The 15,012-nt window shown below is 44.2% G+C and overlaps 1 protein-coding gene across 4 annotated transcripts in view; it reads right to left on the reverse strand.

Annotated features, from left to right (window-relative positions):
- SLC41A3 (solute carrier family 41 member 3) overlaps window positions 1-15,012 on the reverse strand; it is a 150,623-nt gene that overhangs the window by 21,921 nt on the left and 113,690 nt on the right. For all 4 annotated transcript variants that reach the window (XM_044252857.1, XM_044252856.1, XM_044252854.1 and 1 more), the window contains 2 exons: window positions 10,214-10,358; window positions 7,110-7,256 (listed from right to left, as the gene is read on the reverse strand). In XM_044252857.1, the coding sequence (XP_044108792.1) occupies window positions 7,110-7,256; window positions 10,214-10,358 (292 nt within the window). The remainder of the gene's footprint in view (window positions 1-7,109; window positions 7,257-10,213; window positions 10,359-15,012) is intronic.

The following is a 15,012-nucleotide window of genomic DNA, read 5'->3' on the forward strand; positions in this document are numbered from 1 at the left end:
CAACATTTTGAGGAACCTCCATGCTGTTTTCCAGAGTGGTTGCACCAGCTTGCATTCCCACCAACAGTGTAGGAGGGTTCCCCTTTCTCCGCATCCTCGCCAGCATCTGTCATTTCCTGACTTGTTGATTTTAGCCATTCTGACTGGTATGAGGTGATATCTCATTGTGGTTTTGATTTGTATTTCCCTGATGCCGAGTGATATGGAGCACTTTTTCATGTGTCTGTTGGCCATCTGGATGTCTTCTTTGCAGAAATATCTGTTCATGTCCTCTGCCCATTTCTTAATTGGATTATTTGTTCTTTGGGTGTTGAGTTTGTTAAGTTCTTTATAGATTTTGGACACTAGTCCTTTATCTGATATGTCGCTTGCAAATATCTTCTCCCATTCTGTCAGTTGTCTTTTGGTTTTGTTAACTGTTTCCTTTGCTGTGCAAAAGCTTTTGATCTTGATGAAATCCCAATAGTTCATTTTTGCCTTTGCTTCCCTTGCCTTTGGCGATGTTCCTAGGAAGATGTTGCTGCGGCTGAGGTCGAAGAGGTTGCTGCCTGTGTTCTCCTTAAGGATTTTGATGGATTCCTTTCTCACATTGATGTCCGTCATCCATTTTGAGTCTATTTTTGTGTGTGGTGTAAGGAAATGGTCCAATTTCATTTTTCTGCACGTGGCTGTCCAATTTTCCCAACACCATTTATTAAAGAGGCTGTCTTTTTTCCATTGGACATTCTTTCCTGCTTTGTCAAAGATTACTTGACCATAGAGTTGAGGGTCTATTTCTGGGCTCTCTATTCTGTTCCATTGATCTATGTGTCTGTTTTTGTGCCAGTATCATGCTGTCTTGATGATGACAGCTTTGTAATAGAGCTTGAAGTCTGGAATTGTGATGCCACCAACTTTGGCTTTGTTTTTCAATATCCCCTTGGCTATTCAAAGTCTTTTCTGGTTCCATATAAATTTTAGGATTATTTGTTCCATTTCTTTGAAAAAGATGGATGGTACTTTGATAGGAATTGCATTAAATGTGTAGATTGTTTTGGTAGCATAGACATTTTCACAATATTTATTCTTCCAATCCAGAAGCATGGAACATTTTTCCATTTCTTTGTGTCTTCCTCAATTTCTTTCATGAGTACTTTATAGTTTTCTGAGTATAGATTCTTAGCCTCTTTGGTTAGGTTTATTCCTAGGTATCTTATGGTTTGGGGTGCAATTGTAAATGGGATTGACTCTTTAATTTCTCTTTCTTCTGTCTTGTTGTTGGTGTAGAGAAATGCAACTGATTTCTGTGCATTGATCTTATATCCTGACACTTTACTGAATTCCTGTACAAGTTCTAGCAGTTTTGGAGTGGATTCTTTTGGGTTTTCCAGATAGAGTATCATATCATCTGTGAAGAGAGATAATTTGACTTCTTCTTTGCCGTATTGGATGCCTTTAATTTCCTTTTGTTGTCTGATTGCTGAGGCTAGGACTTCTAGTACTATGTTGAATAGCAGTGGTGATAATGGACATCCCTGCCGTGTTCCTAACCTTAGTGGAAAAGCTTTCAGTTTTTCTCCATTGAGAATGATATTTGTGGTGGGATTTTCATAAATGGCTTTGATGTTATTGAGGTATGTGCCCTCTATCCCTACACTTTGAAGAGTTTTGATCAGTAAGGGATGCTGTACTTTGTCAAATGCTTTTTCAGCATCTATTGAGAGTATCATATGGTTCTTGTTCTTTCTTTTATTGATGTGTTGTATCACATTGACTGATTTGCGGATGTTGAACCAACCTTGTAGCCCTGGGATAAATCCCACTTGGTCGTGGTGAATAATCCTTTTAATGTACGGTTGAATCCTATTGGCTAGTATTTTGGTGAGAATTTTCGCAACTGTGTTCATCAAGGATATTGGTCTGTAGTTCTCTTTTTTGATGGGATCCTTGTCTGGTTTTGGGATCAAGGTGATGCTGGCCTCATAAAATGAGTTTGGAAGTTTTCCTTCCATTTCTATTTTGTGGAACACTTTCAGGAGAATAGGAATTAGTTCTTCTTTCAGTGTTTGGTAGAATTCCCCCGGGAAGCCGTCTGGCCCTGGGCTTTTGTTTGTTTGGAGATTTTTAATGACTGTTTCAATCTCCTTACTGGTTATGGGTCTGTTCAGGCTTTCTATTTCTTCCTGGTTCAATTGTGGTAGTTTATATGTTTCTAGGCATACATCCATTTCTTCCAGATTGTCAGATTTGTTGGTATAGAGTTGCTCATAGTATGTTCTTATAATAGTTTTGTATTTCTTTGCTATTAATTATGATCTTTCCTCTTTCATTCATGATTTTATTTATTTGGGTCCCTTCTCTTTTCTTTTTATAAGTCTGGCCAGGGGTTTATCAATTTTATTAATTCTTTCAAAGAACCAGCTCCTAGTTTCATTGATTTGTTCTATTGTTTTTTTGGTTTCTATTTCATTGATATCTGCTCTGATCTTTATGATTTCTCTTTTCCTGCTGAGCTTAGGGTTTCTTTCTTGCTCTTTCTCCAGCTCCTTTAGGTGTAGGGTTAGGTTGTGTACCTGAGACCTTTCTTGTTTCTTGAGAAAAGCTTGTACCGCTATATATTTTCCTCTCAGGACTGCCTTTGTTGTGTCCCACAGATTTTGAACCGTTGTATTTTCATTATCATTTGTTTCCATGATTTTTTTCAATTCTTCTTTAATTTCCCGGTTGACCCATTCATTCTTTAGAAGGATGCTGTTTAGTCTCCATGTATTTGGGTTCTTTTCAAACTTCCTCTTGTGGTCGAGTTCTAGCTTCAGAACATTGTGGTCTGAAAATATGCAGGGAATGATCCCAATCTTTTGATACCGGTTGAGTCCTGATTTAGGACCGAGGATGTGAACTATTATGGAGAATGTTCCATGTGCACTAGAGAAGAATATGTATTCTGTTGCTTTGGGATGAAATGTTCTGAATATATCTGTGATGTCCATCTCATCCAGTGTATCATTTAAGGCCTTTATTTCCCTGTTGATCTTTTGCTTGGATCATCTGTCCATTTCAGTGAGGGGAGTGTTAAAGTCCCCTACTATTATTGTATTATTGTTGAAGTGTTTCTTTGATTTTGTTATTAATTGGCTTATATAGTTGGCTGCTCCCACGTTGGGGGCATAGATATTTAAAATTGTTAGATCTTGTTGTTGGACAGACCCTTTGAGTATGATATAGTGTCCTTCCTCATCTCTTATTATAGTCTTTGGCTTAAAATCTAATTGATCTGATATAAGGATTGCCACTCCTGCTTTTTTCTGATGTCCATTAGCATGGTAAATTCTTTTTCACCCCCTCACTTTAAATCTGGAGGTGTCTTCGGGCTTAAATGAGTTTGTTGGAGGCAACATATTGATGGGTTTTGTTTTTTTATCCATTCTGATACCCTGTGTCTTTTGATTGGGGCATTTAGCCCATTAACATTCAGGGTAACTATTGAGAGATATGATTTTAGTGCCATTGTATTGCCTGTAAGGTGACTGTTACTGTATATTGTCTCTGTTCCTTTCTGATCTACCACTTGTAGGCTCTCTCTTTGCTTAGAGGACCCCTTTCAGTATTTCCTGTAGAGCTGGTTTGGTGTTTGCAAATTCTTTCAGTTTTTGTTTGTCCTGGAAGCTTTTAATCTCTCCTTCTATTTTCAATGATAGCCTAGCTGGATATAGTATTCTTGGCTGCATGTTCTTCTTGTTTAGTGCTCTGAAAAGATCATGCCAGCTCTTTCTGGCCTGCCAGGTCTCTGTGGATAAGTCAGCTGCCAATCTAATACTTTTACCATTGTATGTTACAGACTCCTTTTCCCGGGCTGCTTTCAGGATTTTCTCTTTGTCACTAAAGCTTGTAAATTTTACTATTAGGTGACGGGGTGTGGGCCTATTCTTATTGATTTTGAGGGGCGTTCTCTGAACCTCCTGAATTTTGATGCTCGTTCCCTTTGCCATATTGGGGAAATTCTCCCCAGTAATTCTCTCCAGTATACCTTCTGCTCCCCTCTCTCTTTCTTCTTCTTCTGGAATCCCAATTACTCTAATGTTGTTTCGTCTTATGGTGTCACTTATCTCTCGAATTCTCCCCTCACAGTCCAGTAGCTATTTGTCTCTCTTTTGCTCAGCTTCTTTATTCTCTGTCATTTGGTCTTCTATATCGCTAATTCTTTCTTCTGCCTCATATATCCGAGCAGTGAGAGCCTCCATTTTTGATTGCACCTCATTAATAGCTTTTTTGATTTCAACTTGGTTAGATTTTAGTTCTTTTATTTCTCCAGAATGGGCTTTTATATCTCGGGAGAGGGTTTCTCTACTATCTTCCATGCCTTTTTCAAGCCTGGCTAGAACCTTGAGAATTGTCATTTTGAACTCTAGATCTGAAATATTACCAGTGTCTGTATTGATTAGGTCTCTAGCCTTCGGTACTGCCTCTTGTTCTTTTTTTTGTTGTGAATTTTTCCGCCTTGTCATTTTGTCCAGCTAAGAGTATATGAAGGAGCAAGTAAAATACTAAAAGGGTGGAAACAATCCCAGGAAAATATGCTTTAACCAAATCAGAAGCGATTCCAAATCGTGAGGGGGGATTTCTCCCCCCTCACGATTGGGTGAGGGATCTCCTCTGATTGGGATCTCCTCTGATTGGGATCTCCCAATCTCTTCTGATTGGGATCTCTTCTGATTTGGGGATAAAAAGAGGTTCAAAAAGAAAGAAAGAAAAAAAAGAATTAAAAAAGAGATTGAATTAAAAATTCAATCAAGAATTAAAAAAAGAGATTGAAGAGATTCGGTCTCTTCTGATTTGGGGATAAAAAGAGGTTCAAAAATAAAGAAAGAAAAAAAGAAAAAAAAGAATTAAAAAAGAAAACGAACAAAGAAAAGTATAAAAAAGAAAAAATATATATATTAGATAAACTAGTTTAAAAATGTTAAAAAAGAAAAGGGTAAAAGTTAAAAAAAATTTTAGCAGAAGAGAAAAAAAATTAAAAGAAAAAAATTAAATTAACTGCAAGACTAAAAAATCACAGGGAGAAAGCCATGAGTTCCGTGATTTGTTTTCTCCTCCTCTGGAATTCTGCTGCTCTCTCCTTGGTATTGAAACTGCACTCCTTGGTAGGTGAACTTGGTCTTGCCTGGATTTCTTGTTGATCTTCTGGGGGAGGGGCCTGTTGTAGTGATTCTCAAGTGTCTTTGCCCCAGGCGGAATTACACCGCCCTTACCAGGGGCCGGGTGAGTGATCTGCTCGGCTTTGCTTTCAGGAGCTTTTGTTCCCTGAGTGCTTTCCGTAGAGTTCCGGAGGACGGGAATACAAATGGCGGCCTCCTGGTCTCCGGCCAGGAGGAGCCAAGATCCGGGGCCCCGCTCCCCAGTGCGCCTCCAGCGAACAGCTCCTAGTAACTCCCATCTGCCTAACCTCCAGCCGTGCTCTGAGCTCACCGAGCCTGCGACCGGGTCAAGGCAACACCGAGCTGTGAGATTATTGTTGGCTCTGTCTCTGTAGCCGGCTTTCCCGTTCCAATTCCCGCAAGCTCTGCAACACTCAGACACCCCCGATCCTTCTGTGACCCTGCGGGACCTGAGGCCACGCTGACCCCGCGTGGGCTTCGCCCCGGTTTAGCCTCTGGAGCGATGTCCCTCAGCGGAACAGACTTTTAAGAGTCCTGATTTTGTGCTCCATTGCTCCGCCACTTGCCGGGAGCCGCCCCCCCCCCCCCCGGGGTCTATCTTCCCATCGATTTGGATTCACTTCTCCACCAGTCCTACCTTTCAGAAAGTGGTTGTTTTTCTGTTTCTAGAATTGCTGTTCTTCTTCTCTTCAATCTGCCGATGGATTTGCAGGTGTTTGCAATCTTTAGATAAGCTCTCTAGCTGATCTCCTGCTAGCTGAAGTAGTCTCAGCCTGCTACTTCTCCGCCATCTTGACTCCTCCCCCACAAATCTTGTTTTAAATTCAGTTTTGTTTAAAAGAAAATTAGGTCATCTTATTATTAGATCTTGATTGCCACTTATAATAAGGAACCTTGAAAATCTCCCAACCATTAAATATCAGTGGCAAGCATATCCCAGGGTGGCAAGGACCCAGGCCCAGAGCTGATAGGGAACGGTTCCCAGTGCCTGAACACTGTACATGGCAGGTACCTGGTCAGTATGCTTAAGATGCTGGCATGAAGAGGCTGAATGATCTCTCATGGGTTTGGGTTCATGTTCCCACAGGGCAATGCTAAGCTGGGGCTTCACTGCAGCTATGCTTTCCTCCAACTGAGTGACACTACATACCTCACTGCTCCCCACTGTCCTCTTCACCATCTGCTCCACTCACTGATGCCCCTCTGCCCCCCAGCACTCAGGGTAGTGACCATGCTCAGAATCCACACTTATAGATCCAAACAATTGTGGGTGGTCAGCTGAGGGGGAAAGTAACAACTGTAAGGCTTGGAGGGGAGTGGCCAGCTGTGGAAAGCTGGAAGGTGAGAACCATCTGGCAAGGGGGATGCTGCCCATCAACATGGCCCAGGACATGAAGAAACCTTGCTGCTCCCAGAGAAGACCTGGGGAGACCCCTGGTGGAGGGAGGTCCTCTGGCCATGAAGGCCTGTAATACAGGATATGTAAATGCCTCCCCTGGCGGTTGGCCAGGATACTGGGCCACCCTCTGAGGAGCCTGGGGCTTCTCCTGCCTCACACCAATAGAGAGAGCCTATGCTGTGTCTACTTCACTGCCCACAGTTATGGCATTCCTCTTTGGGAGTTGCTTCCCAGGTGGTCTGAATGTGTCCGTTGTGAACTGCCTTTCCATGGAGCTGTGTTAGCCTCCAGCCCTCCCTGGTCTCCTTGTGCACCCCTGTCCTAAGGGGGAGACTGACAATGTATCTATTGACCTGAGTAGTTGGGAGAGCTTCAGGTACCTGCTGGAGAACACCACAAAGTTGCTGAATGACCTCAGGCTTTGCCTCTGGAAAAGTAGGATTTCTCACCCCATGACAGACCCCATGGGTTCCCTTCTGTGTGAAGGGTGCCTGATCTGAATGGTGCAAGCTGGGTGTGAATGTCAGACCCAGCCTTGCTTGTGGGCCCCTCCTCCCTGGGGCACCCCTTACCTTTGTGTTTATAGAAGAAGCTGCTGACAAAAGCCAGAATGGACAATGTGATGAGATCTCCTAGGCTGGCAGCAATAGGCGTGGCAATGTTGTCTGGGTTGAGCCCGAGTTTCCGAGCACCAATCACTATACAGACCATCAGCATTCCTGTGGAGAGGAGACAGAGGACACTCAAAGCACAGGATGAGAAGGTTGCAGGGAGGCTGCTCAGTAACTCAGTTCTATTCACACAGACCTAGCCTGAAGCCAGGCTGCCCTGACACTCAGTTTCACTGCTGTGCTGGAGCCTGAGAAGGCTACAGATTTAGGGTGGGGGGTAGAACCTGTGACATGCAAGTGTGATATCAAGGAGCAGTCTGAAAGCTTTGCTGATACACTCAAATCCATAGGGAGAAAACATGGAGATGATTCCTGGGCTCCCAAACCACCTGGAGCTACAGACATGAAGCCCACAGCCCCTCACTTCAGGGAAGATGATTCCAAAACCACTCTGAACGATGGAGCCCCAGGGGCAGAGCACATCCTCTTGTGTCCATTGCAGTCCCTGGGGAAACAGGTGCTTTAGTGCAACTGGTCACGTGAGGGGTTTGTTAGTGGCAAAGCCTGGGAGGGGGAGTTGGGGAGATGGGGGTGCCAGGAGAGCCACAGGATGCAGTTAGGGTCACCCAGGGTGGGAGAAGGGGAGGGAGAGAAAGGGAAGCAGGTACAGACTGCACTATAGTACTGTCAGTGGGGCCACATCTCTGGGGAACAGGCCCGTCTCAGGAGCCCAGCAGGGCCACCACTGGGTGCAGGCAGCAGGTGGCCTCTGCCAGTGGGGCTGGGGGTGGAGTTTCAGGTGCTGCACTGGTGACCTCCCCCAGGCCTCCTCTCCATCCTGACCCCATATTCTGAGGCGACGGTCATAGGTCATCTTCTAGTCTTCAGCCACTGCCTAGGACTTAATCCAACAGCCTTGCATGTGGGTCTTTAAGAAGACACTTTATATCTTGGCTATTGGTGTTTTAACATTACACCCAGTATTCTGTAACTCTAAATAAAATTATTCTTATCACCTCCATGCCATACTAGCATAGCCATAACTGGCCATAGTTTGTGCCATTTCATGACCAGGTCACACCTACTTTCTCTCCTTTGAAGGTCACTTCTAAGTGAAGCTGAGTCTGCATAGCTGGCGGTATGGCAGCAATCCCCCAGGGACCACACAAGACACCACCGGTTTGAGAGCACTTACTAAAATCTACCACCATTACCCCCTGGCTCTACAGCCGAGTCATATGATGAGCCACCAGCAATGTTTCTGAACTTCTACACCTCTCTGGACAACCCAGCTATATCCATGCTGCTGAGCTCCACACCCTCTCTGAGTCTGTTTCCTTATCTATAAAATGGGGAGCTAGGAATGGCATTCTCTATATGGCCTCACAGAACAGAACTGGCCTTCTGGATCATCTGATTGTGTTGTTTTCAGAGGAGACTTCATGTCAAGGATCTCCAGGGCTCTAACTCTCCAGAGGGTGTGACATACTCATTCTGCTCTTCCCTTGGCCAGACTGGAACAGGTACCTGGACAGGAGCACACATCCTACCCAGGGAAGCACAGTTTGTGAATCTGCTCCTGGGTTTCTGCACTCTTACCCTCCCTCCTGATTATATGCACTAGCACAGGAAGGAAGGAAAACCAACAAATAGCCTTCCAGGTCATCTTACAGAATGCTGAGACCAAAGGGGTTTTCTGAGCAGTCAGATGGGGGACAGAAGTGTAAATGCAAATCCAATTCATAGTTTTCACTTATTCCTTCTATACTTGCAAATGGTTTGCAAGAGATACTCAGACATGCAGTCCAGAAGAGAGCCAGAATAAAGCCCATTCATTCAGCAAACATTTAGGAGCTGGTAATATGCCTATTTTAGGTAATGAAAATAACCATCAGGCTCTGTACTCACACAGTAAATGCTTGTCAGGCGGAGGACTGGACAATGCACAAACAAGTGAAGCAGCATGTGAAGTAAATAAACAGGACATGAAAAGAAAGCATGATTACAAACAGGGGGCAGGCCTAGAGAGCTGATCAGAGAGGGCTCACAAAAGAGACACCTGTCACTTTGCTGAAATTCTACCTGCTCATGGATGGGTGTCTCACTCTGCACCAGAACACCAACATCACAAAACAGCACAGTAACTCACCAGGGCATCCCAGCACGGCAACAGTGCCCAGAGCACAACAGATGCCCAGTGAGTAACAAATCATGAGTGAACAGGTGACATTCCACAGTAACAGCTGCTACTGACATGCATGAGCTCCCTGAAGACAGGGTATATCTAGCAGTGCTCATGTCTTCCTGCCTTCTACAGGCACGTAGGAAGCACCTGGTGTGTGGCAGGCAGTGTGGTGATAGGAATAGAATTGGAGAAGCGGGGTCCCTCTCTAAGGAGATGACATTTTAGCTAGGAGGTGAGACAGAAAATGAATGAAGAAAGTGGCTAATTACAGATTTTCACAAGTGCTCTATAAGGAAAACAGGTGCATGGTGCAGAGGAGCGTGGTGGCAGCTGGGGAGAAGGCGGGAGGGCAGAACCTGAGCAAAGGCCATCTGAAAAGACCTCTCTTCAGAGATTAATTGAAGTTAAAACCTGAGCCTTGCTCCCCACCATGATTGAAGAGCCCACCACAAGTCCAAATGTAAGCTGTGCTCAAGAAATGTTTAAAGACCGACTGAATGAGTAAGTGAATGAAGGGATGAAGGAATGAAGAGATGAGGGGATGGATGGATGGATGGATGGCTGGATGGAGAGATGAATGTGTCTACTGAGCAAAGGCCAGTTATTTAAACAGAGGGAAGAGAAGTGGAGTCAGAAGCTTGCTCTGGCACACACACCCTGCCTGGAAGAGGACGCATCCTCCCTGCCCATCTTCAAGGTGCATCGGTAACCCAACAGGCTGTCCCCCAGCCCCTGGAAGGTATGTGAGGCTCCATCATTAGTGCTTTCATTTTTCATATCTCAAGGAATTGAAACACAAAGAGGTGAGAGCAGAGCAATTAGGAATGGGAGCGGAGAGAGCCAGGAGGGGGCAGTCACTGGGATGGGGGGATTAGCTGACCTAGAGCAAAGGCGGCAAGGAAGGCAGTGATGATGCTGCTGGCACACAGCAACTCCACCTTTGCAAAGTCTAACTCCTCCTTAGATACAGCGCCCAGCAGCAGGGCAGCCACAGCAGCCAGGAGACCCACGACAGTAGCCTGCACCTGTCAGGGCAAAAATCAGAAATGTGAGGAAACATGCCTCTGACCACCATCACTCCTTTTACTCTGCCTCCTCTCTGACCATGAGAGGTCATTATGCCATTCACCTCCACCTCTCTTCCCTTACCCCAAAATCTGCCAATGGCCCCTCCAACCTGGGAAAAACAAAGACTAACACCTTTCTTTAATCCAATTCTTTGGAAAACTAGTTTTCCTGTTCTGCAACTAGTTCAATGTCACTTGCTTCAAGAAATCATCTTCTACTCAGGCTTTGTCCAAGGGCAACCATTCCCTTGCTTGGGGCTCCTCTCACAGCTCTAGGCAGAAGTGCTCTGTTGTCTCCAGCTACACAGACAACCAATCTCCCCTGCAATATGGAAACACTCCATGATCCACAGCTATACCTTGGAAGCCTCTATGCACACTTTCCATCTCTCTCCCTTCCTTCCTTCCTTGGCACTTGCTTGGCATGCTGGTGCCCCCTTTCTCTACATTCTCCCCCATCCAAGCTGTGGTTCCCATTTCATCTCAGTGGGGACACACCTCTGCTGCTCACTCAGGTTAGTACCATGAGGTTCCCTTGGTCTGAGTATCAATCCTGGCACCTGTTCTCAAGATAGTTGACTCTTCAATCCTATGCAGATGAAAACCTGTGTGTAACTTGAGACTTCCCCCAAAACTTTACTAATAGCCTACTGTTGACCAGAAGCCTTACCTATAAAGTAAAGTCAAGTAACACATATTCTGTATGTTATATGTACTACATATTGTATTCCTATAATAAAGTAAGCTAGAGAAAAGAAAATCATAAGGAATTATACATTTACGGTACTGTATTTATTGAAACATATCTGCATAGAAGCAGACATGCACAGTTCAAACCTGTGTTGTCCAAGGGTTAACTGTAACTCAAATGTCTTTTTTTTTAAATAAGTTATTCATTTTTTAAAAAAATACTTATTTATTTGAGAGAGGGCATGAGAATGGGAGAGAGAAAGAGCATGGGGGGGGGAGGTCAGAGAGAGAAGCAGGCTCCATACTGAGCAGGTAGCCCAACATGGGACTCAATCCCAGGACTCCAGGATCATGACCTGAGCTGAAGGCAGTTGCTTAACCAACTGAGCCACCCAGGTGCCCTAATTCAAATGTCTTAATGGAAACGTGTTGTATTATTAAGGAAGGCTGAATAAACAGAGAACTGTACCATTTACACAGATGACAAATGTTTCCCAAGTTAACCTATATAGTTCCAACCAAAGTCCCAGGAAGCTTTTTCATGGCACTTGACAACTCATCTTAAGTTTCACAAAGATGAGTAGATGTGCAAAAATAGCCTAGACAGTTTGAGAAAAAAGATCAAGAGGGAGTTTTGGCACATTCATCATCAATACATAGTTTTAAGGCTATAGTAATTAAAACATGGTGGTATTGGCAGAGAAACAGACAAACAGATCAGCAGGAGAGACTGGTATTCAGGAATAGTATCATGAATATATGAAAATTTAATATATAAAAATTTAATAATGATAAAGGTGGCATTTCAAATCAGTATGGAATGGGTAGATACTGAATAAACAAGGAAAGAGAAAGTGGGTATCTATCTGGGGGAAAATTATATTCCTATTTTATACCATATAGACACATACACATAGACACACCACTAAACATAAAACCTCAAGTGTGAAATAGAAGAAAATATAGAATAATTATGTTTCAGATTTTGGACTAGAGAGGGACTCCCTCTGAAGATAAAACATATAAAATCTATAAATTAAAAGAGATAACTGTATATAAATCCAATTATGAGTTCTATGTGATACCAGAAATTCAAAGATGAAGAGAGAGCTAGAGAAAATATCTCCAGCATTTACAACTAACAAAGCATTAATGATCAAAATAATGAAGTCCATATTATGAATCAATGGCAACTTTGAAGAACTCAACAGAAAAATGTACACAGAAAAGGAAATACAAATGGCTAAGAAACACACAAAACACACAGAAATGTGACCAACTTCCTGAATAATCAGGAAAACTTAAAGTAAATTCCCAATTTAATAGTAGGTATCTTATTTCTTCATAACTGACATTGATATTCCTCTACTAAAAGGTCAGTGCCATCTCAGTTTCTACTGGAGTCCCTCAGCAGGTGCTTAGCACACATTTGTGCTCATCCAATGAATGAATCAATGCATGGATGGGAGACATTATCCATAGAACTAGGTAAAATTAAAATTTAAAAGGTTGATAACATAAAATACTAACTGACAAATATATATGAAAATGGTTCTCTTAAATGTAGACATGGTAAAATTGGTACAGGAATTTGGGGGGAGGGGATCTGGTTACAATTTATCCATATACTTTATGATCTAGCATTTGCCCAGGAAAAATTTGCACATGTGAACAAAGAATAATGTAATAATGATAATGATGATTGGAGCTGATATTTACTGAGTGCTTACTATGTGCTATTCTCAGTGATTTCCATTTATTAAGTCACTCTTGAAAGTGTAAGTTACCGAATTATATGTACAGCACAATACTTCTAATGCTTAAAATACAGAAAGTTGGGTAACGATGGCAGAGGAGTAGCAGACAGAGATGATATCAGGTCACAGGAGTTCAGCTAGATAGTTATCAAACCATTCTGAATACCTACAAACCGAACAGGAGATTGAAGAGAAAAAGAGCAACAATTCTAGGGACAGAAAGGTAGGATGTGTGGAGAAGTGAATCTGATTGGAAGATAGACCGCTGGGGGAAAGGCCAGCTCCTGGCAAGTGGTGGAGCAATGGAGCATGAAATCCAAACTTTTAGAAGTTTGCTCCACTAAGGGACATTGCTTTAGAGGCTAAGCAGGGGTGGAGCCCTCACGGGGACAGTGTGGTCTCAGGTCCCATGGGGTCACAGAAAGACTAGAGGTGTCTGAATATAGCAGAGCTTGCAGGGATCAGAGCAGGGAAGCCAACTACAGACACAGAGCCGAGGAGTGCGCTTTCAGCTTGGGGTTACCTTAAACTGTGATCTGCGGCACAGTCAGACCACTGCTCTTTGAGCAGGGACCCACAAGTGGCAGATCCAGGGAGACCTAGATTCCTCCACTGGAAGAGCAGCATGGCAGGAATCTGCTAGGTTTGAGGACTCCAAACGGGGCTGAGCACAAAACATAGAAATGCTTGGTCACAGGCCAGGTGAGCATGGAGCTCGGCTGGAGACCAGAGAGACAGGAGGGATTGACTGTTTTTATCTGAGGGTGCACTGAGGAGTGCAAACCCGAGCTTTCAGCTCCCTGAGCCAGAGATTGGGAGGCCACCATTTTCATTCCTGTCCCCCAGAGCTCCATGGAAAGCATTCAGGAAACAAAAGCTCCCAAGAACAAACTCCAGCAGATTACTTAGCCTGCCCCCTGGCAAGGGTGGTGCAATTCCACCTGAGGCAAAGACATTTGAGAATCACTACAACAGGACTTGCCCACAGATAAGCTAGAACATCCAGCCAAGACCAAGCTCACTGATCAAGGAGAGCTGCGGAATTCCAGAGGAGGGGAAAGCAAAACATGGAATTCATGACTTTCTCCCCATGATTCCTTAGTCTTGAAAAGTTAATTAAACTTTTTAATTTTATACATTTCTTATTCTAATTTTTAAAATTTTCCCTCTTTCCTCTTTAAAGGCTTTTTAAAAAATTAGGGATTGAGGAGTCAAGATGGCGGAGAAGTAGCAGGCTGAGACTACCTCAGCTAGCAGGAGATCAGCTAGAGAGCTTATCTAAAGATTGCAAACACCTGCAAATCCATCGGCAGATCGAAGAGAAGAAGAACAGCAATTCTAGAAACAGAAAAACAACCACTTTCTGAAAGGTAGGACTGGCGGAGAAGTGAATCCAAAGCGACGGGAAGATAGACCCCGGGGGGAGGGGCCGGCTCCCGGCAAGCGGCGGAGCAACGGAGCACAAAATCAGGACTTTTAAAAGTCTGTTCTGCTGAGGGACATCCTCCAGAGGCTAAACCAGGGCGAAGCCCACACGGGGTCGGCGTGACCTCAGGTCCCGCGGGGTCACAGAAGAATCGGGGGTGTCTGAGTGTCGCAGAGCTTGCGGATATTGGAGCGGGAAAGCTGGCTGCAGAGACAGAGCCGACAGTAAGCTCGCAGCTCGGAGTTGCCTTGAACCGGTGGCAAGCTCGGTGAGCTCGGAGCGTGGCCGGAGGTTAGGCAGACGCGAGTTACTAGGAGCTGTTCGCTGAGGGCGCACAAGGGAACGAGGCCCCGGGCTCTCGGCTCCTCCTGGCCGGAGACCAGGAGGCCGCCATTTGTATTCCCGTCCTCCGGAACTCTACGGAAGGCGCTCAGGGAACAAAAGCTCCTGAAAGCAAAGCTGAGCAGATCACTCAGCCCGGCCCCTGGTAAGGGCGGTGCAATTCCGCCTGGGGCAAAGACACTTGAGAATCACTACAACAGGCCCCTCCCCCAGAAGATCAACAAGAAATCCAGGCAAGACCAAGTTCACCTACCAAGGAGTGCAGTTTCAATACCAAGGAGAGAGCAGCAGAATTCCAGAGGAGGAGAAAAAAAGCACGGAACTCATGGCTTTCTGCCTGTGATTTTTTAGTCTTGCAGTTAATTTAATTTTTTTCTTTTTCATTTTTTTCTCTTCT

The sequence above is a fragment of the Neovison vison genome, chromosome 6 (genome assembly GCF_020171115.1).
Source record: "Neovison vison isolate M4711 chromosome 6, ASM_NN_V1, whole genome shotgun sequence".
Taxonomy (NCBI): domain Eukaryota; kingdom Metazoa; phylum Chordata; class Mammalia; order Carnivora; family Mustelidae; genus Neogale; species Neogale vison.